Source organism: Homalodisca vitripennis, chromosome 3 (genome assembly GCF_021130785.1).
Source record: "Homalodisca vitripennis isolate AUS2020 chromosome 3, UT_GWSS_2.1, whole genome shotgun sequence".
Taxonomy (NCBI): Eukaryota; Metazoa; Arthropoda; class Insecta; order Hemiptera; family Cicadellidae; genus Homalodisca; species Homalodisca vitripennis.
In genome coordinates this window covers 110,536,715-110,561,497 of record NC_060209.1, presented here as the reverse complement: position 1 = coordinate 110,561,497, position 24,783 = coordinate 110,536,715, and the positions used below count along the sequence as shown (strand labels likewise).

The window sequence follows — 24,783 nt, the reverse complement described above, 5'->3', positions numbered from 1 at the left end:
GATAGACTTCATATCTCCAACCTGACTTTTAATACTGTTATTTGTAATAAATTTCTTGGTTTGTTCTTCGACGATTCCCTCACTTGGCACTAGTATATTGGTTCACTACTTCCTAAATTCAACAAAGCTTTCTACTCCATTCTTATTTTTTCTCAAGTTGTTGCTCATCTAACCCTCTGCCAAGTATACTTTCCTTATTTTGATTCCTTAATATCCTATGGTTTGATTTTTTTGGGAACCTCCAACGAGTCTTCTAGAGTGTTCCTTACGTAAAAGAAAGATCATGAGAGGAGACTGGAAAATGCTTTTGCAGAAAAATGTTAAAAATGTATAATGTTGAAAAAATCTAAAAACTGTACTCCTTCCCTCCCTGTTTATATATCAATGTGTAGTTTTCATCAGAAGTAACTTAGATAAATTTTTAAGTAGGAACCATGTACATTCCCATGTTACCCGAAATTCTTCTTTGATACAGTGTCCATTCAAAACCACATACTAAGAAAAATCTCCATAGTATACCTGCATTGGCTGATTTAACCATTTCCCAGATTACATAAAAAAGGAAACATCTTTTTTACTGAGTACGAGAGAGAGAGACTTTGGCTTTTCATCTGTTTTTATAGTGTTCAAAAATTTATGGCATTTACTTTAAGAGCACATGTCTAAATCTGTCCTTTACTAAGTGTTGAAATTTTTAATTAATTAAACTAGTTTATAAGAATAGTATTGATTTTTATATATAATTTATTTACAAGTATATTATATATATATATATATATATCGTCGGCGAATAAACAATACCGCCTATCTACAGTTTGGGTAACTTTACAGGAACCACAAGGAACTGATTATTTTTATTACGGATGAGTATAAACGCTTAATTTTTTTTAACTAACAAAGAAACCATGTTGTTGATGGTTTTTAACATAATCTTATACAATATTTTGCCTTTCGTCAGTTTATTAAAGCACTTAGGCGGTATTGCCACGTATTTTTTTCGTGGTTGTAGATAAGCGGTTTTGTTTTTCGCACTTAGGCGGTATTAGCTTTCAATTTTAATAAGGTAACCATAATATAAGCGGTATTTACCAAAGGGAACAAATTGACACAATTTGTTAGGAATAGTTTGTTTATTACTATTACTGATAAAATATTATACCTCGAGATCCATTAAAACACTAAATTGTTAGGTACATAGTTCAGTCTTTTCCAAGTTTGAACAATATTTCACTGCTTTAAAATTTGCCAATAGGCTTTAATTAAAATAGGCTTTATGAGGTAATGAGTCGTAATATGGATGACAATCTTCAGGGATAACACTCTTAAGTTCTTGCAGATGATATTTTGATGTCTTAATCGGAAGTTTGTTTTGGTACAAGGGGAAAAACTCACTTGTGAAGTTGTTTGACCTAGGCCGTCTTGGCAACTCTTCATAGTTCGATTTGAAGTTAAGTTTTGTTTAAATTTTCCTGTTAGGTTTGTATCTTATAGCCACTATATCATACACAGTCGGGTCTCCTTTCCTACTACCTGGCCTAATTGAATCATAAATCAAGGTTTTCTGCTGAGAGAAGTCTTTGAAAAAAGAATAGCTCAGGTATTTTGATTGGTACGGAAAGGGGATTCGCCTTGCTTTTAATGCTGCTTCATTATATTGGCTTGGCAGATATATTGGCACATCCTTCAGGGCAGTTTCTATTGTGCTGTGAACAGAGTCACACTCCATCTGAGTGTGAACTGTTCGATTGTAGTTTTTTGTTCGATTGTAGTTTTATTGTTGTTATTGTCGATAGTAGAGATGTGTTGAGTCGTGTCGACAATAATGAGATGGTAATTTAGGAATGATGTCAAGAAATTGTTTAGCGAACTCTTTTGCATGTGGTTTTTTGAACTTTTTGGCTGAAGATGGTCTAGTAGTCGTTCCTTGTGGAACCATCCCAGCTGAAATGTGGTTTTCAAGAGGCTCTTTACCTATATACTGATCACCAGAAACCCAATAGCGGACTGTCCACTGCTTGATACCGAGTGTTTGCAAAAACATTCTTTGGCAAACTTGCTTCTTGACACCATCAGCAGTCAGAAAATAATTTAATATCTTATTTCTTCTGCTGTTTTTTTCTTCGTCAGTAGTCTTTCTTTGTTTTTCAGTTTTAACTGCCATATTTATGAGATAAACCTTTCTTTGATCCCAGTTCATTCCAGCCCAGAAATTGTTAAAAATAGATTTTCTCTGTTCCTGTGTGAAACTAAAACAATGTTTATTTTTAGAATTGCGACATTTATTTGAACCACATTGTGGTCCCAATTTTCGTTCACCCCTGACTTTATCATGGTGCACTACGCCGTCTTTGGTCCTTCGATAACCCAAGTATGCTTCGCCACTCATCCTGAGTTTCTTATTAATGTTCTTTTTCCAATTACTTTGATTGTTATTTTTCCTCTTTCGCTCGGGTAACACAGGGGTCTCTTTCTTCATCATTATGATGGTTCGGTGATAGAGAAGTGTCTGAAGTATTTTGTTGACAAATTTCAGTTATTAGCTCAGGTTCATCTTCTAAGTCGGAAGGAACGTTTTCAGGATTATTTTGTTGACGACTTTCAATTCTTGCCTCAGGTTCGTATTCTAAGTCGGATGGAACATTATCTTTATCAGAGCTTGATTCGAATATGTTGTCAGCGTTGAATTCATGATCTAAATCGTCTTGCTGGTCAGTTATTTCATTTCTGGTATGATTTGCCTCTTCGTCGAATACTTCTGACTCATCTTCAGGTTCGATGACACCAGACAAAAAACATATTTTGTTGTGTTCAAGTGAATCTGTTTCATAATTTTTTTCAATGTTGACATCAATAACTTCACTTAAGAAGTCAGCTGCATCCACACCCTCTGGCATTATTAACAATAGGCATGTTATCCAAGTTCATCTCAATGTTGGATGTTAACATTTCGTCAATGAGTATATTTTCTCCACCTAAAAATATATATATAAATTAATATTAAAATATTAAGTTATGTGGTTATTAGGACACGAAAAGGGTCTTCAAACACACACGGCACGCTACTTTGAGGTGCCACCATTTTGCTTTGAAGTCTTGCATGCATTTTTTTATAGCCTAAATGTAACTGCATAATGTCTTTGGGCCATTTAAAAAGATTTGCACATTTTTTCAGCCATTCTGAAGTTATAAGGTTACAAAAGGGAACCTCAAACTCAAATATACACTACTTAAGGTGCCGCCATTATGTTTGGAAATATTGCACAAACACTTTCTATAGCCTAAGTGTTAGTACGCATTGCTCTTAAGCCATAAATAAAAGGTTTCAAACAAGTTTTATCAGCCGTTCTGTAGTTATAAAGTAAGAAAAGTGGACCTTCAAACGTTACAGACAAACCGACAACTCGACAGACAGGCAGACATTTTTTAAATGTCATTTTCGGTCATAAAAGTGTATGAAACAAAAAAGTAAACATGAATTTTTTGGTTCTGACCAATGTACAGACAAAAATTTTATTTTATTTAAATTTATTTAGATAGTGAAAATAAATCCATTCAACCATATTGACAACACCGCTTAACTACACCTTACCATTGAAAGTAATACCGCTTATCTGCAGACATATTTTTATCGCTCAATATCTTCGACATCCTTTGAACTCAAGTAAAGCTAATACTTAATAATACAACTATAACTTATAACTGCTAAGCTTAGACTAAGAAACGTGATAAAACCAACAAAATAATTTTGTAGAAGTTATATAAGTCGGAGCTCACCTGTTACATAGCATGTTGTAATGGTGACTGCGTAGTTAGGTGGTATTTTCAACAAAATTATGATACGCGGTATTGTTTCAGAGGCTCCTGAAGCGCTATCTGTCGGATTTTAACAGTAAACTGATCGGAATAGGTTGCGTTTTCATCCACAGAATGCGCTGGCATCAATAACTCAATTCACCCAAAAATTGCAGATAGGCGGTATTGTTTATTCGCCGACGATACATATAATTTATTTATTCTTTGTTTTTTGCATTGTATTTTAATTTATTGTCATGTAAAGTTTTAACAGCTAGCCAATATATTTTATTATTTAGTTCAGCCTCTTTGCTATAAATTTATGTTATATCTATACTTTAGCATATATTAATTGACAGTGCACCTCTTCTGTATGAATGTATTTTAATGTACAATAAAGATGACTTATGACTTATTTATTTTATTTGTTACTAGCTGTTTCCTGCGGTTTCACACGCTTTTCATAAGCTTTGCCCGTGCATGAGCACTTCTGGTTCAGTAAATTATATTTCCAACACCGATGTAGAGTTTGTCTTGATGCCACGATCAAGAAAATATGTAAAAAGTGTACGTTTATAGCCATTATACAATTACATATACTATATTCTAAAGTGGTCTAACACTCAAGCTTTATGTTCAATGAAAAATGTATTTTAAAATACAAATATACATCACAACTTAGCACCTTCAAACACTGTTTGGTTATTTAATATACGTAACTATCGTAAATTGCAGTTTATAGTGTGCAGACGCTTTGAAAACTTTTATCTTTTGCAGCTCCGCCTGGTGGCGAATTCCATCAATAGGTATGGCATATAATCCTTCTCCGTGGAAAAATACATATACATACAAATTTTCATAATGATTGTTCAATAATATTTTACGATTCCATAAAGGACAAACACACAAACATTCATTTTTATATATATATAGATAAATGAGTTCAAATCTTTGCCCAGCTTCATTCCATTTTCAGACATTATTTATAATATTGAATATCACCATATCATCTAAACATCCATATTTGAGAGTTTGAAATCATGCAAGTCATCCATCATCAATGAAAACATAATGTCATAATTACCTGCGCCATGGTAACCGTCTTCGACGATTATAGCAGTCTTCAATCCACTCTTTTTTCACTATTTTTCCCCTTCCACGAACCTGGTTGAACTTAGGGGTATTCACAAAAGCACATCTGCAAAACATAAAATGAAATGAAAAATAAATACAGTGTACAAACTATTAACCTATTGAGGAAGCATTTACTGAGGACAATGCAGGGCCAGTAGCAGCAATTAAATTGGGCAAAAATGCAAAACTTCAGTTAAAGCTTTCTAAAACAAAATCCATAAAATATAGACCAATAATTTTTTAAACAACTGTCTTTACAGTAAAACCTTCATTTGATATACTAAATACTATATTAATTGTAATAAATTGTTAATTTTCTAAATATTTTCAAACAAGTTTCTTATAACAAACATATTTATTATAATTAGTTACTTTCTAACTAACTTTATCATACTTTACATAAAATATGGCAATATTTTTTTATATAAATACAAACTTTTATACATATATCTAAAATAATAAGGTAAAAAATAAAATAAAGGAAAACATTGTGAATAATGTTTTTTATGATTTTGCTGGACATTACTCAAACTTTTTGCTCTCTGGGAAATTTAGATTTTATTTACTGTACACAAAATTACTTTACAAATAATAAAACACACTGTAAAATTGTAAAATAATCCCAATAAGTATCAACTTGACGTTCAAGCAATCTTCTCTCTTCTTAAGCACTGTATTTTCATGTGCGCACACCTGGGAACTGCCTGATTCACCTCTTGACATCTTTTTGATTATTCCGATCAGGCTGAGCTGATCTGGTGGGCTTCTTTCTCTATCCTTACCACACTCATTTTTCATTTTGTACTACCCTCACCTATCGGGAAATCTTCCCAAAAATCTGGCTCGAACTATACTCTACTATACTAAACCTAAATTTCTTTCTTTATCCAAGCCAAGGTGAAAAAGCATATGCGAAGGCTGTGTAATTTTGTGTGCTTGGTCGTTGCGAGCTCTGGATACCTGGCGACCTCCAGTTTAAACTTAGCCTTCCCCAAGTAGAGCGGGACAATGATTGGGGTGACCTTTAGATCTCCGCTACTCGTGGGAACACAATGAGTACAGAAATACCAAAAAATTGAAACAAACCAGAGAGCTCTAGCAGCACTCAAAAAGTGGAAAAGAAGCGTAAGTATGCACCTTATACAGATTAAACTTCACCATGCTAAGGGCGCAACCGACATCTATGGTAAGAGGTTTATCTCAACAGGCCTGGATATCGCCCTAATCCAGGAACCTTGGATCAACAGAGGTTGCATCAGAGGATTGACGACTCAAGTTGGTAATCTCATATATGATCGATCAATTGAAAATTCCAGAATATGTATCCTAATTTCAAAAAATATAACAGCCTTTCCTATTACAGATCTGATAACAAGAGATCTTGTGGTGGCTACTGTGAAAGTGGCATCACAGCAAGGGATGAAAGAGGTTACCATAGCCTCAGCCTATTTTCCCAACCCGTTAACAAGCTGCCCACCAAAAGAAATAGAAAGACTATTGCAGAGATAGAGGTTCAGTCCTCATTCTCGGCTGTGACTGCAATGCTCACCATACCTACTGGGGAAGCACAAACATAAACCCAAGAGGAGAGGAACTTCTACAATTTATATTCTGTAATAATTTAGTTTTGGAGAACAAAGGGTCCAGTCCCACCTTTATTACCAGAATTAGACAAGAAGTCCTAGACATAACCCTATCCACAGGACTCAAAAACATAAACATTGTAAGGTGGCACGTCTCAGAGGAGGCCTCACTATCGAAACACTGCCCTATTAGGTTCAACATAGAGGAGATAGAGGAAAAAAACATGACCCACAGGGTTCCTAAATCTACCGACTGGAGGGGATACCTCTAGTGTCTCTAAGAGTTGGAAGAAATAGAACCCTTCCAGAAAAATGAAACAAAGGCCTACGAGAAAAACTGCCCTCTCAGACAAAATAGGCTGAAGAAAGACGTGCTGTGGTGGAGTGGGAGGTTAGAAACACTAAGAAATAAAACTAGAAAATTACTAAAATGGGCAAAAAGGACAGAAGATTGGCTCCGTTATCTACACGGCCAAAACAAATACAAAAGAGAACTAAGGAAGAACAAAAGAAGAACCCGGAGAAATTTTTGCAAAAACATTAACAGCCTACCAGAGGCTGCCAGGCTTCATAAAACTCTCCAAACTGATCACACTAACCCAATGGGAACTTTAGTAAAGGCCAACGGAGACCTTAGAACTGCTTCTGGAGACGCACTTTCCGGGGGGGGGGGGGGGAGTCACCTGATTTGAATTGAGGATATTTATTCTCTAGTTGAGGGGAGATCCAGCCGAGAGATTTCAAAAGAGACAGTGGTCCAACAGACTATTCACACACAAAAGAATTAAATGGGCAATAAGATCATTCAAGCCATTTAAATCTCCTGGGGCAGATTGGAGAAGAGCAACCCTTCTTCAAGAGGGGCTGGACATCTTATTAAATACTCTTATCAGTCTGTTTAGAAGCATATATATATACGCCTTAAAGACAATTAAAGACATTTATTTATCTTTCGGCAAGTCACATAACAAGCAATAGACATCGTCAATACTAGAAACTATTAGTTGACTAATTTGTCACAATAGTGTTTTAAAAACAATCCTATTAAGCAATAGTACTCACTAGCCTATACACAATCTAGACTAAGTGTTAAAATTAAATTTAAAATATTCTTCTAGGTTGTATAGTGGATTATTTACAAGCCATTCATGTAATCTCTCTGAAAATTTACGATGGTTTAAATTTTTCCAAGAAACTGGTAACTTATTGAAAAGCCTTATTCCCATGTTTTTATGGTAATTCATTGATTTTGAAAGTCTTAATCTAGGCAGCTCAATTCTTTCTTGGTTTCGTGTATTATGAGAGTGTATGGCATTTCTTTGTGTATAAAGATGCAGATTTTTCTTTATTACCATTAATACATCAAATATATACAAATTTACAACAGTTAAAATGTTTAATTGCCTAAAAAGAGGTCGACAGTGATCACGCGGATTAGAGCCAGTTATGATTCGTATAGCTTTTTTTTGTACAATAAGAACCTTTTGAATGCCTATTCCATTACCCCACACAATTAAACAATATCTTATAATACTTTCAAAAAATGAAAAATAGGCCATTCTTAAATATCTTGGAGACACTTTATTTTTAAGGTTTGCAAGTAAATAAATCACTCTAGACAATCTCTTACAGATATAGGCTATATGAGTTTTCCATGACAGATTAGAATCAATATTTACACCTAAAAGCTTCACTGTACTTAATGAATCTAAGAGATCTTCTGTTTTTAAGGTTACCAACAGATGCTGTGTTTTTTCTTTATTTAGGAATAGTCCATTAGTTTCAAACCAATGAGTTGCCTCTAACAATGTGTTTTCTGAAATTATTTTTAGCTGATCCACATCATTATGATAAGATAACAATGTTGTATCATCTGCATATATTGTAGAGTAACAGGACAAATTATTGCTTAGGTCATTAATTAAAACTAGAAAGAGTATAGGCCCTAAAACAGACCCCTGAGGTACTCCCAACTTAAATTCTAAAACTTCAGACAAACTGCCATTGTGGTCGACCAATTGCTTACGCTCTGAAAGATATGACTTCAAAATTTCCAAATCTTTGCCATAGAAACCGTAATATTCCAACTTACTCAATAAAATTACATGGTTGACTGTGTCAAATGCTTTACTCAGGTCACATAAGGTGACCTGGGCAGCATTTTTACTCTCTAAGGTCAGTAAAAGTTGATTAATTAAGCCATCAATGGCATGTGTAGTTGATCTACCAGGACGATAACCATACTGACTATCATTAAACAAACCAGAAGACTCAAAATATTTACAAATTTGTATTTTAAGAATTTTTTCTAAGACTTTCCCTATGACTGGGATACAAGAGATCGGACGGTAACTACTGGGTATATCTGGATTACCCTTTTTAAAGATAGGTACCACTCTAGAAAACTTTAAACTATTTGGAAAAACACCATCATTTATACACCTATTAAAACAATAAGTTAATGGTTCAATAATCACCGAAGCAATCTTTTTTATTAAGTCACTGGACAGTCCGTAGACATCTCTGGATGAGGAATTTTTTAACGAGATTATTATGTTAAACACCTCATTCGAGCTAACTGGTGAAAAGACACAACACGAATTGGCTGACACCAAATTTACACTTTTAAGACACTGCACTGCACTCTCCGGGGAAGCTTTGACTTTTAAACTTATATCTTCTACAGCAGTGATGAAATAGTTATTGAAGTCATCAGGCTGGATGCTGCTACCAAGATTGTTGACTGGACTGCGTTTAGCTGTTTTATTTATGATATTCCAGGCCGCTTTACATTTGTTGTAAGAATGTTCAATTATTTCTTCATTTTTCTGTATTTTAGCTGCTCGTAGTGCAAGTCTGTAGTGTCTTTTCAGGTTCTTAAATAATAGCAAGAGCTGATCGTTGCTATATTTATTACACATGTCTTTACAAAGTAGTATTTGGTTCTTCATTGCTGCCAGCTCCAGTGAATACCAACCAGTTGAAGCAGAACCTTTTTTAAAATTCATATTAGCTGTACTAGCTTTTAATTTTTTAGCCTTCTTGAGTGGAAAACTAGTCTCAAATAAGGTCAAAAATCGTTCGAAAAAATTTTCAAAGCAGTTACTAGCTGTTAAATCAGGTGAAAAAGACTGGCACCACTGTTCCTCTTCGAGGAGTTGCATAAAGTAACTTATGTTCTTGGGAGTAATCAATCTAACGGTTTTTAATTGACTAGGCCTATCATGTGTGTAAGAAATAGGCTTACTCACCGAAAACTCAAAATGTAAGGCATCATGATCAGACAAAGATGGTCGTATGACTTCTGTAATATATTCATGTGGTTTCAAATTGGTAATTATGTTATCCAAGCATGAATTTCCACGTGTAGGCTTATTGTTTGTGCAATATATGTCAAATTGCCTTAATACATTCAGAAATCTTTCTACTGTAGCTTTATTAGTAGTAACGTCAAAATGAGCATTTACATCTCCACACAAGATTAACTTGCACTTTAATCGAAAGAGAAAGATTAAAAGTTTCTCCAATGACTGCAGAAATATTTCTGTACTACCATCTGGTGATCTATAAAGGGACTCCACGATCAGATTGAATTCTGTGAGTTCTACACAAGTAACTTCAAAATGGAGTTCATTGCAGAAATTCTTCAGGTAAATTTCCTTAAAAATATGGTTATTAGCAACATATATGCTTACCCCTCCGCGAATATGAACACTGCGACAAAAACTGCTGCCCAGAGAAAAGCCTTCAGGTACCCATAGTTCAATTTCATCTGTATTCAGCCAATGTTCTGCAAGGCATGCAACAAAGTATTTGTTTTGACATAACAGGAGTTCCAGTTCTTCGCATTTTTCCCTTAAACCTTGTATATTTATGAAGAAAATTTTAGCTAACTCTTGGTTTATGGTAGGCATAGGAACCAAGCAGTCGTACTGATTTTTTTCAGGGTAAGCTGTGGGCCTACACTGATACTTATATAGGTCAACTAATTTCCATTGACCTAATTTAAGGTTTGATCTAGGCCTACTTGTTAAGAAACTTTTTGGGCTAGACCATTCTCCCGGTTTAAAGATTCGGTAGATCTAGTCTTTCTTAATTTGTTTATAAATCTTGAGACGAATACATTCTCTGGCCAAAAATCAGGTGAGTATATGTCACTGTAGTAATTGGATGGAATGCCAACTTTAAATGATGAATATAACTCAGGATGTTTTGAATTAAGCTTTTCTACCATGTAATCACCCGCCTTACAGCTATCCAGAAATGTTTTCAGGTCTTCACACTCAGTTCGAGCACTCAGCCTAGAAACAAATAAGAACCTCATTTTATCAGATGTTGTAAGGTTATGTTTCTCTGTAGATTTTCCGGTGATGAATTGGTTCCTTTTCTTTGCATCCACTTCTCGTCCTAGATTAGGCCTAGCCTGAAATTTTAACCAGTTATCATTATGTGTAGGCCTAGGCCTATCACTTTCAATTTTATTTTCTTCTCTTAGCTTTCTTCGTGACTTGTACAGTTGAAATCCTTCATTACTTTCTTGATTAGAGTTTTTAATGTCCTTATTATCCAAGTACACTTGCTCATCCCCTGAGACTGAGAGTATAGGCTTGGAAGGGCTGTTAGGCCTATCATTGGGTTTATTACTTCTATTACTATTAGTCAACGTTTTACTATTAGCAAGTCCATTATCTATATTAGAAAATGTGTTTTTATCATGAAACATCAATCTACCTGCATATGACAGCCTCCTGTCACTGGTATAAGTCAAAATTTCTCTGATGGCGTCAGCTTGATTATTCAATGATTGACGTAAATTATCATTGTCTTTCTTCAAGATACTATACTGTTCACTTATTCCTTTTTGATTTTCACTCAGATGGAAAATTTGATCAGTTAATATTTTTATAGTGTCATTACAATATGTATTGTTCTTTTCAACTGAAATAGTTTCAATTGAAGTGTCTTTCACTTCAGGCACTTTGAGGCTATCATGGCGGCACGTATCACACATCCATATAACTTTACGGCCCAGCGTTATTATGCAATCATATTCTTTTTCATCAATTCCAACACATTTACTATGATACCACAACTGACAATTTCCCTCACACAAAATCGCCATACTATTTTTAGGAACATTTTTCGCACAGGTTCCACACTTGATTTTGCTAGTCGGCGCCATCTTCACTCTCAATGACGAAAGCCTTTCAGTTTAATAAAAACTATAACCTATCTCCTATTGAGAACTGTAGCTGATTCCCAGGCTTAGGATATATACCAGAAAACTGGTGGTGTTCGTGCAAAAAAAAAGACAGGGATCCGACTCAACCCAACTCGTACAGACCCATCAGCTTAACCTCCTTCATGGTGAAAACTATAGAAAAAATAATAAACTGACACATAAGGGACGTAATATTACCACCCACTTAGTCCCACTCAACACGCTTATATAGAAGGTAAATCAACTACCACCACTCTCCACAGCTTAGTGGAAGCGGTGGCGAACACCTTCAATGAAAAGGAAGCCCTAGTCAGCGTCTTTATGGACATTGAAGGAGCTTTCAACCGAGTTGCATATCAATCCATGGAGACTGCTATGGAACGTTTTAGAGTTCCCCCAGATGTAGTCAAATGGATAGTAGCTCTCCTAAAAAGCAGACAAGTAAAAGCAAAGTAAGGAGATGAATCTGCCGCAATCATGGCCCGGAAAGGCTGCCCCTAGGGGGGAGTTCTGTCTCTTCTCCTGTGGGCGATGGTTGTAGATGATCTTCTTAGCAAAGCAGAGAAGACGGGAACAAGCCTACTATGTAAAGCAGAAAGAAGTGAAATACCTGGGTTTAATCCTGGATGAGAAGCTCACTTAGAACTCACATATTGAAAACAGAATATCCAAAGCGACAATGGCCCTTGGGGCCTGTAAGAGACTATTTGGATTTAAATGGGGATTGAAACCCAGAATGCTATATTGGATCTACGAAACTATAATAAAACCAATGGTCACATATGCTACCTTAGTGTTGTGGCCAAAAGTAGAACAAATAACAGCTGCTAAAAGGCTACAGAGTCTTCAAAGGCTAGCTTGCTTAAGCATCACGGGAGTGATGAGTTCCTGCCCAACACTAGCAATTGAAGCGGTCCTGGGATACACTCCCCTGGGGCAGGAGGTGATGAGAACAGCCGCTCTAAGTGCAATGAAGCTTCTAGGAAAAAAGTTATAAATACTACCTCCTTAGAAGGCCACATGAAGATATTGCAGGTATTTCCTGAGGCTGAAATGCTAACCAATGTGTCAGATGCAATGGTTAAGAAATACTCCTTTGATAACCCATACATGGTCTCTATCGAAAGTAGGGAGAAATGGATTAAAAAGGAGGCCTACCCTACAAAAATAATCCTGAAGTTCTACATAGATGGTTTACGCCTTGACTCTAGGGCAGGATACGGAATATACGTACCAGGAGTTAACATGGCTGTTCCTTTAGTAAGACATACCACGGTTTTTCAGGTGGAGGTCATGACAATAGACTCATGTTCCAGAAGGCTCATACAAATGAGGACCAAAGGATTAAATACTTAATACTTTCTTATAGTCAGGCTGCACTAAAGGCACTCAATACCTGTTTGTTTGACTCAAAAGCAGTCTGGGAATGTAAGAATGCTCTAGCTGAGCTCGCAACGAATAACAGAGTAACACTTGGTTGGGTACCAGGTCATGAAGGCATTCATAGTAATGAAAAAGCAGACATCCTCGCCAAAAAGGGAGTGGAGTCCATAATGGTAGGACCTGAGCCAGGTTGCGGGATAGCCTTCTCCAACAGTAAAGCTCTGGTCAAAGATTGGGAAAAGAGGATAAGAAACATTAATTGGAGTAGAGCCTCAGGATTAAGACTATCCAAAATGTTTATCTCTGCTTACGTTAAAGGGTGGACAGCTCTCTTAGATCAGAATAAGGAGGATATAAGACTAATATTATGAATGTTGACAGGACATGGCCCCCTAAGGAAACATATTATGAGGGTGGGTCTTAGCCAGACTGACGAATGTAGACTCTGTGGAAAAAAGGAGGAATCAGCAGAGCATATCTGGTTAGATTGTCCTGCCATCTTCGAAACTCGGAAAAGATTCCTGGGAGCATATTTCCTTAGCCCCAAAGATATCAGAGAACAGGAGCCCTCAAATCTGATTGATTTTTGCAAAAGCCTCGGACTTTGAGGACACAAAATTGAAGTAAGGGAGGCGCAAAGGTCCTTTTAGGACTAAGCGCGGGGACAAACTGTCCTTTTCCCTCGGGAAGGAAAAAAAAAATGTAGGTCAAGGTGGATAGAAAGGAAAATTTGATTGGCTGCTATAGTGTAGTGGGAAAAGTGTGTGGTGCAATGTTACATCTTGCCATAGTGGTCACTTAACTCTCCACTTACTTAAGTTGTCAAGAAAGAAGCTTTAAGTGAAAAATCAGACAAAGAAATAAGAATGACAAATTCAGCAAACTTCAAAAAGAAAACATAGCTGTAAAGCTCAAACTAATGAAACATAATTTGGCTCTAAATAAACTTTCAAACTCGTAAATTATAAAATGTAATTTTACTTAAAAACAAAACTGAAATAATATTACAATAGAATCAAATGAAAATTAAATAGAAAATAGACACATTTACTTGACTGGTTTAGTGGGAAAACAATTTTTTTTAAATTAAATATCTCTGTTTAGGATATTTTAAAGCATAAAAAACATCATTGGCAGCAGTTCTTGAGTCCAACATTATTTGCCCAAGGGCAGGCTTGTTGAATCCTGAAGAAGAGTGGTTATTAATAAATAAATTATGTAAGGCTGCATTTCTTAAATTTCACGGTTTAGATTCAATAAATAGACAAACAAATGTAATAAAAGAATTGTCAAAAGAAATGTGAAAGCTGTTTCTTTCATTACCCAGTGAGCTAATATAAAGTATACAAGAATGAAAGCTCCCATAAGAATGAAGTTTCTAAGTACCAAGTGTGAAACACAAATTAAAAAAGAAAGAGAAATTGTGTCGGCCTACTCAGTGATAGGCTTTAATGATGCAGAGCCAAATTTCATGATTGGACAGGCACAAACTAAGAAGTGATGTTTGTCTATATACAAATTAAGTTTCAAGCAAAAATTAAAATCTAAAGATGAAATATTTGTTCAGATATCTTGCCACATGATAAATTTTCATATTTGTTCATTGAGTTGGGTTTTATAAAAGTTAGTTATATAGTCTACATACCAAACGTGATGATGTGTTGCAATAGTCAGACTACATCTGTTACTATATCACATATTAAAATCTCACATGATTGTACTCTGTTTGTTTACACAAATTTATTTATTTTGAGATTTTCTTGTTGCCATCATGGTTACCCATGAGACCAGTGTAAAAATGTTCACCAAAAATCAGCCAAATCTCATAAGTGACATACACAATAATCAAACTTAGTGTTTTATATATAAAGAATGAAGCTTCATACAAAATTTAAAGTCTATTGGTCAGTTCATTCTCAAGATATTGTGCGACAGACAGAAATTAAATGTTTCCAGCCTCTAGTGATAGGCTTTACTAATGCTCAGCCAATAAGTTTTATTTTTAGTCTGTGTGCCACCTAATTTTTTAAGACTTAAAAATTCAATAGTATATCCAGGTTCAGAGATAAATATTTTAAATTTGATACAATGATGATGTTAGATAGTAACAAGATCACAATCAGCACCTTCACTCAATTTACACTTAAATATAACCTATATTCCACCATATATTGACATTTCGGGTCTCACAGCAAGAAATACATAAAAAACAAATCTTACATAAGATGAGTACATGTCCTATCCCAATCTGCCTTATACTTGGCTCCCATTGCACCAGCCTTGGACCGCAGTTCTCCTCGCAGAGGGTTCTGGTAACCACTAATCACAATAATTACACCCTCCAATAGCCTGCTGAAAGGCTTTCTTTCTTTATCAACCTTAAGGGCTTTTCTTTTGTTTTCATCAGTATTATCATTCTTTCGTTTGGGTGTTTGGCCATTCAATACTTTTCCATTCTTTGTGTTTCTATCAGCATCAACTAAAACCAAATTACAAATCAAATATATTAAAATAACATTTGTATTACTAAAAAGGTTAATAATAATAATGAAGTCATTTTAATTAGTTCCCTCATTTAGCTAATCCTGTTGTAACCTTGGAACTGATCTTGTTAAGTTGCCATAATAATAATACAATGATTTTTAAATATCCGTTTTTAAACATTTATAAAAATACGAGGTCTGTGCAAAAAGTATCTGACCACCGACCAACCAGTAGGCGGCCGCGGCGTAACCGACCGGCTCGAACCGGTTATTGGAGGGGAGGGGTGAGCCTACTCCTTCCCATATTAGGCATTGAATACGATCCGGTCACTCAGTGAGTCACAGCGCTCTGTTCCATACAGTACTGCTGTGTGTGTGCGTCGCATTTCAATATGACTGAACGTGTTGAGCAGCGCATTTGCATTAAATTTTGCCAAAAATTTGGCCATTCAGCATCAGAGATGATTACTATGATACGGAAAGTTTATAGTGACATGTCTATGGGCTATACACAAGTAAAAGAATGGTTTAGGTGGTTTAAAAATGGCCGCATATCAGTGGAGAGTGATGACCGATCTGGCAGGCCTTCAACGGCCAAAAACGCTGAAAATGTTGAACGTGTTCGTGCAGCAATTATTGAAAACCGTTGATTGACTGTCCGAGAGCTAGAAAAAGATTTAGGAATACCAAAATCATCAGTTTGTAACATTTTACACAAAAATTTTAAAATGAACCATGTTTCTGCAAAATTTGTTCCTCGGCTGCTGACAGAAGACCAAAAGAACTGTCGACTTGAATCCGCACAGGACAATCTGGATTTGATAAAAAGTGACCCAGGGCTATTTAAAAAAGTTATTACTGGTAATGAGTCATGGGTTTATGGCTACGACCCTGAAACAAAGGCTCAATCTTCACAGTGGAAAACTCGTGAAGAGCAATGGCCGAAAAAAGCAAGACAAAGTCGAAGCAATGTCAAGACAATGCTGACAGTTTTTTTTGACCAGGACGAGGTTGTTCATCACGAATATGCTCCAAGAGGCCAGACAATGAATAAGGAGTACTATCTTGAGGTCCTAAGGCGGCTACAAGATGCAGTGCGAAGGAAACGACCTGAACTGTGGACAAGCCGTGACTGGATCCTGCACTACGACAACGCGCCAGCTCATTCCTCAAATCTTATTCAGTGTTTTTTGGTCAAACACAACATTAACCAACTACGACAGCCTCCCTACAGTCCTGACATAGCTCCTTGTGACTTCTGGCTATTTCCGAAATTAAAAATTCCTTTGAAAGGAAAAAGATTTGACGATGTTGAACAAATAAAACAAAATGCGATTAAGGACCTGTTAGCCATTCCACAAAATGAATTTAAGGAGTGTTTCCGGAAGTGGGAGGAGCGTTGGAATAAAGTAGTGGCTTGTGGAGGGGAGTACTTTGAAGGGGACCATATTGCTGTTGCCGCCGAGTAACGTCAGTTCATGCCTGACGTCAAGGTCGGATACTTTTTGGACACACCTTGTATATATCTTAAAGAAAAAACATAATAGTTCAATATCACTTAATTAGCATGAAAATATGTTATCGTACAAAAAGAAGTTATATAACTGTACACAAACATTATTCCTAAGAAAATCCAAAAATGTGTAGTAAAAAAATTTCTCATGCCATTTAACCAATAATAGTAATAATGAATATCAAATGAATAAAATGTTCACTGCTTCATTTGGTAAATAATAGATATACAATAAATTAAAGGTAAATACTTTATAAGCAAAATACCAAATTATGTACCTGACGAGTAATCTAAGAAAACTATCTATTATTTTCATAATCATGTAGATCAATTTTTTAACCCGAACTATCACTTTCCTTTTGCAAAATATTTTTAGTATTATTGGAACAATGGTTTGGTCATCCTAATAATATTATAAATGCAAAAGTGCCTTTGTCTGTTTTGCTTTCACGCCCAAACTATTCAACCGATTGTACTAAAATTTTACATGGATATCCTTAAGGTCCCTAGTATGAATATAAATAAGCCTATTCTTATTTTGAAAAACTCTCCGGGCTACGCGCAAATGGTCTCCCAAGTAGCAAAAAATCCCATCTTGGACTCTAAAGTTACAAAATATTAACTGAAAGAGCCAGTTAATCCTTCGCACGCCACTAATAAATCCATTCCATCGTAAATATTACTAGTAAATCGAGGCAGCTTAAAAAGTATAGGTCTTTGAGTATATGTCTATGTAGGTTTGTCCAGACATTGTCTTGAAAGTCGTTTGACGTACAGTGAAAAGGTTTAATAAGCACCAATGTATGCCTGTTAAAGAATAAATCACAGTGGGAAGTTTTGATTTTACACTCTACCCCTTTACCCAAAGTGGAAGTGGAGCTTTACAGGCCAAAGTAGGTACAATGTGTTGGTTTTGTGTGTGTGTGTGTCTGTAATTTCAATAAACATTGAATTACAAAATGTTTATTGAAATTAAATTCGGCTATTGCCATTTATACAAATTATATATATATATATATATATATATATATATATATATATACAGGGGGGTGCAAAAGTAGGTATACAATAATTAAATATGTTAAAGAATAAGTAGGTTTATTTCTACAAAAACTAAACTTTTACAATCTATTTTAAGAGCGTTAAGAAACAGAAATTAACTCTTAAAAGTGTTGTACTTCACCAATACACTTACTTCCTTTTGTGTTCAAATTGTTTGCCTTCACAGTCAACACACTGCTGTAACCTTGAAGTTACGCTTAAACACACTTTTCGGCAAAGTTCTTTATTTTCATCTATGTCTTGGCAAGCTTGGCGAATGAATTCAACCATCTGATTAAGATCACGAGGTTTTTTCGAAAAAACCTTGTCTTTGACAACTCCCCAAAAGAAAAAATCCATCGGTGTCAGATCGGGAGATCTTGCTGGCCATTCAACCGATCCTCTTCGACCGATCCACGAGTTAGGAAACTCCCGATTTAGTAGGTCACGCACGATTGTCGCATAGTGGGCAGGAGCTCCATCTTGTTGGAAGTAGAATTCCTCATTACCCTGCTGGATTTTGATTTGTGGTATAACGTCAGTCAGCATGTTCTGTATGCATGTTGGTCTACAGTGTTATGAAAAATGACAGGTCCAATGACACCTTTACATGAAATGCTAGCCCAAACTGTTACTCCAGGTTGATTCAGCTGTTCTTCGAATGTCAAGTGTGGATTATCAAAACAGTAATAGACACAGTTGTGTCTATTGACTGCACCTGAAAGCTTAAAATTAGCCTCATCGCTCCAAACAATTTTTTGAATAATTCCCGCACCTTGAAGTTCCTCGTTTAACATTATCTCGCAAAACTGCAGTCGACGATCAGGGTCGTCCTCTATTAGCCCATGAATAAGTCTTGGAATGTACATTTTCAAACCTAACCGTTTCATTAGGCGTCCTAAAGATCTGCGTTCAATGCCCAGTTCAATTGATGCCCTTTTTCTTGACTTTTTTGGGCTTTGAACATAGGTCTGCACGACAATCATTTCGTTTTCAGGAGTAGTGACAGTGATTGGTCGTCCAGCCTTTGGACCATTGCAGATAGATCCTGTAAGGTTAAACTTATCTCTTAGTCTATAAATACTTAATCTGGTTGGTGGTGGTGTATCAAACTCCTCTCTCCATCTCTCTCGAACTCTTTCACAGTTTTCTGTCTTCCAATATTCTTTCAAAACCCACTTTCGTTGATCGTTGGTCATGTAACCAGCCATGATGACAGAAGTGTAATAATAACAACAGTAACAATGAGAAAACATTGCCAGCTGTTAGTAGCAAACGTATTACACAGCTGATCAGGTGGCTAACTTGGGTATTACCAACCAACTAAAACTGTATACCTACTTTTGCACCCCTCTGTATATATACACACCAATAAATCTGACCCAAAGATTATTTTTAAAAACATCACTTGGCCAATTAGCTTGTGCTTTATGTGCAGGATCAAGTGGTAGTCAAATGGTGCCAAGTCCGGGCTGTAGGGCGGGTGATCGAACTGCTCCCAAAGAAATTGTCAAACCAATGTTTCAGTGTCATCAACGGTATGGGGCCAAGCATTGTCATGGAGCAAGACAATTCCGTTACTGAGCATTCCTCTCCGTTTGTTTTGAATTGACCACTTTAATTTTCTTAAGGTTTCGTAATACCTTGCCACATTAATGATTTCACCTCTTGGGAGAAAATCAATCAGCAAAACACCTTTCCGATCCCAAAAGACAGTGCACATAATTTTTTGTGCAGACATTGTCGTCTTGAATTTTTGTTTCTTTAGAGATCCCATCGGAAACAGCTTGTGATGACCTAAGCGGTCCATAACAAGATCACTTACACAAGTAACAAATTTCACAAGAGAATGTATGAAATTTGTTGGAAATCGTCAGATAGCGTTGTCATAGTGAAACGTGTGTCCTCTTGGATTTTTCATCAACTACCCTACCAAATCATCGGTGACGAGAAAAAGTCAACCGCTCTGATTCTAATCATGCACATTTGTTCGACCGCCATTGAACATTCTAACCCACTTTTTTTATCATTTCTTCACTCATCACATCTTTTCCGTAAACATCTCGAAGTTGACGATAAATTTCAGCTGGTTTCACATTTCTTGCATTCAAAAAATCATTACTGAACGAACCTCACAATCAGTGGGATCACTAATTGCCTTAAACATTATAAACGTTCAGAGTAAACTGAAAACACAACATAGAACAACTAAAATGGTGTGAGTCGATAGCCAGTGAACAAGGACGACTAGTAGAAAAAAACTGTACTTACTTTCTGAACACGCCTCATAAGTATTGACATGTGTTAGTATTATTGATGTTGATTTTAGTTTTTAATTTTTGAACCATAGTATCATCATAAAATTTAGAAAACTTTACTGTTTTGAATCCAACCTCACCACAAAATTATGTATACGTCTATAAATATTATTTCTCTGGACAAAATAACAAACTCCAATTTGCCGTTATAAATATAATTAATTCAAACCAGAAATGCTCATAAAATGGCAAAACCTGGTTAGCCATTTTGCTTAACCTCTAATCCTCTGAACCATGAACACTGAAAAAATGAGTACTTGATAATTCTACAACTAACTAATTCCAGTTCAAAAATATCATAGAACTCTTATCGTATTATATCAGAAATGTGTCTTTGAACTTAGACTTTGGGAGTTCCTCCACATTGGTCTAAAATAGTTCATAATACTGAAAACGAGGGAACTATTCAATAAAATATAGGAAATGTTGCTTAGAAATTGCTGACATAACAGCAGGTATGTGCTAGTATAATTAAAAAAAACTAAACCACAATAAAAAAATGAAATGAAAATGTTTCATTTCATTTCATTTCATTTCAAAAGCCTTAAATTTGTGTAGTAAGCCTAAACTTACAAATCTTATTTTAATTAAAATATAAATATACTAAATAATACATATACAAAGTACCATCAAAACACTTAACAAAACATTCAAATATTTAAAGGGTTATGCAGTACCGTAATTCAAAAATACAGAGGTTATTTACCTGTTTTATTTCTCTTTGGTCTCTTCTGCTTTTTCTCATTTTCTTCACCAGATTCAGCTGACATAACATCATCATCTGAAAGCACGGAACCAGTATCTTTGTTGGGTGAGTAGGTAGAATCTGCATCTGTATCGTCTGCTGGTGAATCGTCATCATCTGTTGATACACATGACAATATTTTTGAATCAATATACAAAAATTTAGAAATGTTTTATATTAGTTTATATTTTTAGTATTATTCTAAATGAATAAGTAAATGTATTATAACAATAATAATAACTATGTGTTTATAACAAACCCACATTTGTTAAATATTTATAATCTCTCTAGTAAAAAATCAATATATATCTGCTGAAAATTTTTAAACTCAATTGTAGTTATGAAAGGTGTTTAACATTACCACTGTCTCAATTATATCCCCTAAAGATGTAAGCATCACTTATTGGCTGAGTGTTTAGTGAAGCCTCTCCCACCAGTTGCTGACAATGAAATCTGATTTCTGTCTCTCTCTGTATGTAATAGCTGTTGAAGGTCACTTAAACGGTTACACTTTGAAAAGAAACTCTTCCTCTACATTGGTATTGAAAATGATTAACATTGATCTATTGGGGGTCTCAAATTCTGTTTGTCAATGAAGAGACCTTGAATACACTGTTCTTATGGGTAACCATTACTGGCAATGAGAAAACCACAGAATACAAAAATTTATTAACAAATAGAGTATATTGTAAAGGTAAAACTTATATTCTTAGTAACTCATCAACATCAAAAGAAGAATTTGAAGAACACAGGAATCACCATTCGCGCGGACTTAACATCTTGTCATCTCAAGCTGTACCGGAGGGCTGTAACGCTGTACGGCGATAGAAACACTTGGACTAGAGATGGCAGTGTTGTGGGTCGATGGAGTGGGGGGAAGGGGTTCGGTGACTAGGTTATCGGATCTACCGGCAACAAATCAGCGCACCTCCAATAGCTTGTAAGTTGTAACATATACAGTACGTGTTAATGTAGCCTGTATATATATAAATCGATATGTTTAGTTCATTTATTTATTTTTTCATTTAATAACTAAGGGTATTATTAATTTCCACACAAAAGTATTAACTCCTTATTTAATCAGTTTTATTTGTTTTACATTAAATATTGTTTATTCTTTTGTTTCTAGTTATATGTTGTAGAACTAAGTCATTAATATAATTAACGTTCATTAATTTATTGCAATCCATATATAAAATATCTGAGTGTATATTGTAGAACTGAATTTTTAATCTAATTATATTTTTTATTTTACTCTATTATAGTTCATATTGGCTATTTATTTTCTTCTCAGAACATTTATAATTGCTTTTAATTTTTTCATTGTAAGACATTTTAAATTGATACTTTTAACATTTGTATAAGGAGCCGAAATTGTCAAGGCATGTGGTTAGATAATGTATTAGGCCTATTGCGTAGAATCAGAGTATTGTATATGTGTGTCCGCATGTGTATGAGCCAGTCAGTATCGCGGCCGCGGTCCGGAGCGGGCATGTCACGGCACCGTTGATTGTGGACTCAGGATTGTAGGTCCACACAGTCCTTGCCACACCGGTCGCCTCCCCGCCTTCACTGACTCCTCGTCGTCTCCATCCACAGCTGATGTCCTTTCTCTATCCTTATCTCCCTATCCTAGACATTTGAAAGCCGCTCATATCAATGCGCGATCGCTGAGGGGGCATGTTTATGAGCTTAGAGAAATTTTTGCCTTCAACAGATTGATTTAATTGGAATTTCTGAATCCTGACTTAAGCCGAGTGTTCAGTCAAGCGAAGTTTTTCTTCCTGGTTATGTTTTGCAATGGAACAATAGAACAGGAAAAAATGGCGGTGGTGTTGCAGTGTATATCAGGGAGGGCTTGAATTTTAAACCGCTTCTTTTTTCGCCTTCTGAATACTCAGCTGGGCCAGAATTTATGTTTATTGAAATTTGCTTGTCTGGTTCAGATGTACTATTACTGGGAGTGTGTTATCGCCCACCCAGAGTTGGACTTATGACAGATTTTGAAAATGCTCTCATGCACCACATGCATAGATATAGTTGTATATTGATCATGGGCGAATTCAACACTGATTTCATGAAAAATAATCAAGACTATAACTACAGACAGCTGACTTCCATGTTTGACTCGTGTAATCTGATAATACTGCCACTGAAGCCAACTCATCACACTGCCGAGTCTGGCACACTTCTTGACCTCATGGTGGTTTCGGAACCACAAGATATCGTCCTTCATGGGCAGCTTCCAGTCCCTGCCACATCAAGCATGACCTCGTCTATTGTGTTTATTCAGTAAATATACCTAAGATTAAAGCTAGGTTTATCAAGTATAAAGACTTTAAAAACATGAATGAGGATGCATTTATGTCCGATATTTTATTAATCCCATGGCATAACCTAGAGCAGCGGTTCCCATCTTTTTGGTGACGTACCCCTTAGTTTGTACTATGTACTATGGCGTACCCCTTGGCCCATAACACATATATTTTAAATTGTACATGCATCATTACTTTGCCTTTTTTTATTTTCGTTTTATATGCAATTATAATCACTCGTATGTTATAAAATCTGAATTTCAAAGATAAAATTCAATATGAATAACATATTCGTAATGTATTAAAATACAAATTTTATATATTTAGTTTTTAGTTATGTTAAAACTTGTTACGTTTCAATAATAAAATGCAAGGAACTGTATTAATACATATATTTAATTATAATCAAATTACAAAATACAAAATTCAGAATTGTGGATGTCGCTCAATGAAGATGTTCGTTTAGTTATCATCAGTTATTCAATGTGAGGAATGAGCTTGAATGGAACGGCTTAAACTGCTGATGTCTGCCATAATTGGGGTTAACTTGAGTCTGAGATCACATTCCACTGTTTGTATTCGGTTCCTGTATTTATTTTTGATGTACAGCAGATGTGAGAATCCCGCATCACATAGATAGGAAGTTCGGAATGATAGTAGAAACTCAACTGCTTTGTGCACCATACGCTGAACGTCGTTTTGATCCAAAAATCAATAAGAGTGGTTTTGTTAAATACTTCTTTCAGATGCGAATCGGAGTTTAACTCAAAAAGTTCCTCTTTAAGTTTCAGAGAAAAGCTGTTTGGAACAATTTTCTCAATTTCAGCAAAGGGGTTTTTAATCCACGAGTATGAACTCAGATCTCCTTGAAAGTATTTCGTGAAGCTAGCTTGGAGGGAGCTACAATGATGTGATATGTCATTCAAAATTGTTTGACTCATGAGAAGTTCGTTCTCTTTAACAAAAGATTCAAGAGATCGGAACAATGACACTTAGCTTTTCTTTGCTTCCCCTTCTGCAAACCTTAGTTTAGTTTCACACTATTGATTTTATCCATAGCTTGGAATGGGGTGTTATAGCTTCCTTGTAGTTTCCTCTTAACATCATTTAACATACTGAATATGTCTGCCAAATAAGCCAATCGGCTCAACCATCTGAAAAAACGGTCATGATACTGAAAGTCTGTGTCGGATAGAAAAATCAATATTTCACGTCGAAGTTCAACAATTCGAGATATCACTCTTCCTCTCGACAT

The 24,783-nt window shown here is 35.6% G+C and overlaps 1 protein-coding gene across 1 annotated transcript in view; it reads right to left on the bottom strand.

Annotated features, from left to right (window-relative positions):
* Positions 1 to 24,783, bottom strand: part of LOC124357295 (DNA repair protein XRCC1) — a 62,035-nt gene that overhangs the window by 14,463 nt on the left and 22,789 nt on the right. Inside the window, exons 6-8 of the mRNA XM_046808956.1 lie at positions 21,175 to 21,330; positions 15,334 to 15,592; positions 4,877 to 4,990 (exon numbers count right to left, since the gene is read on the bottom strand). Of these exons, the coding sequence (XP_046664912.1) occupies positions 4,877 to 4,990; positions 15,334 to 15,592; positions 21,175 to 21,330 (529 nt within the window). The remainder of the gene's footprint in view (positions 1 to 4,876; positions 4,991 to 15,333; positions 15,593 to 21,174; positions 21,331 to 24,783) is intronic.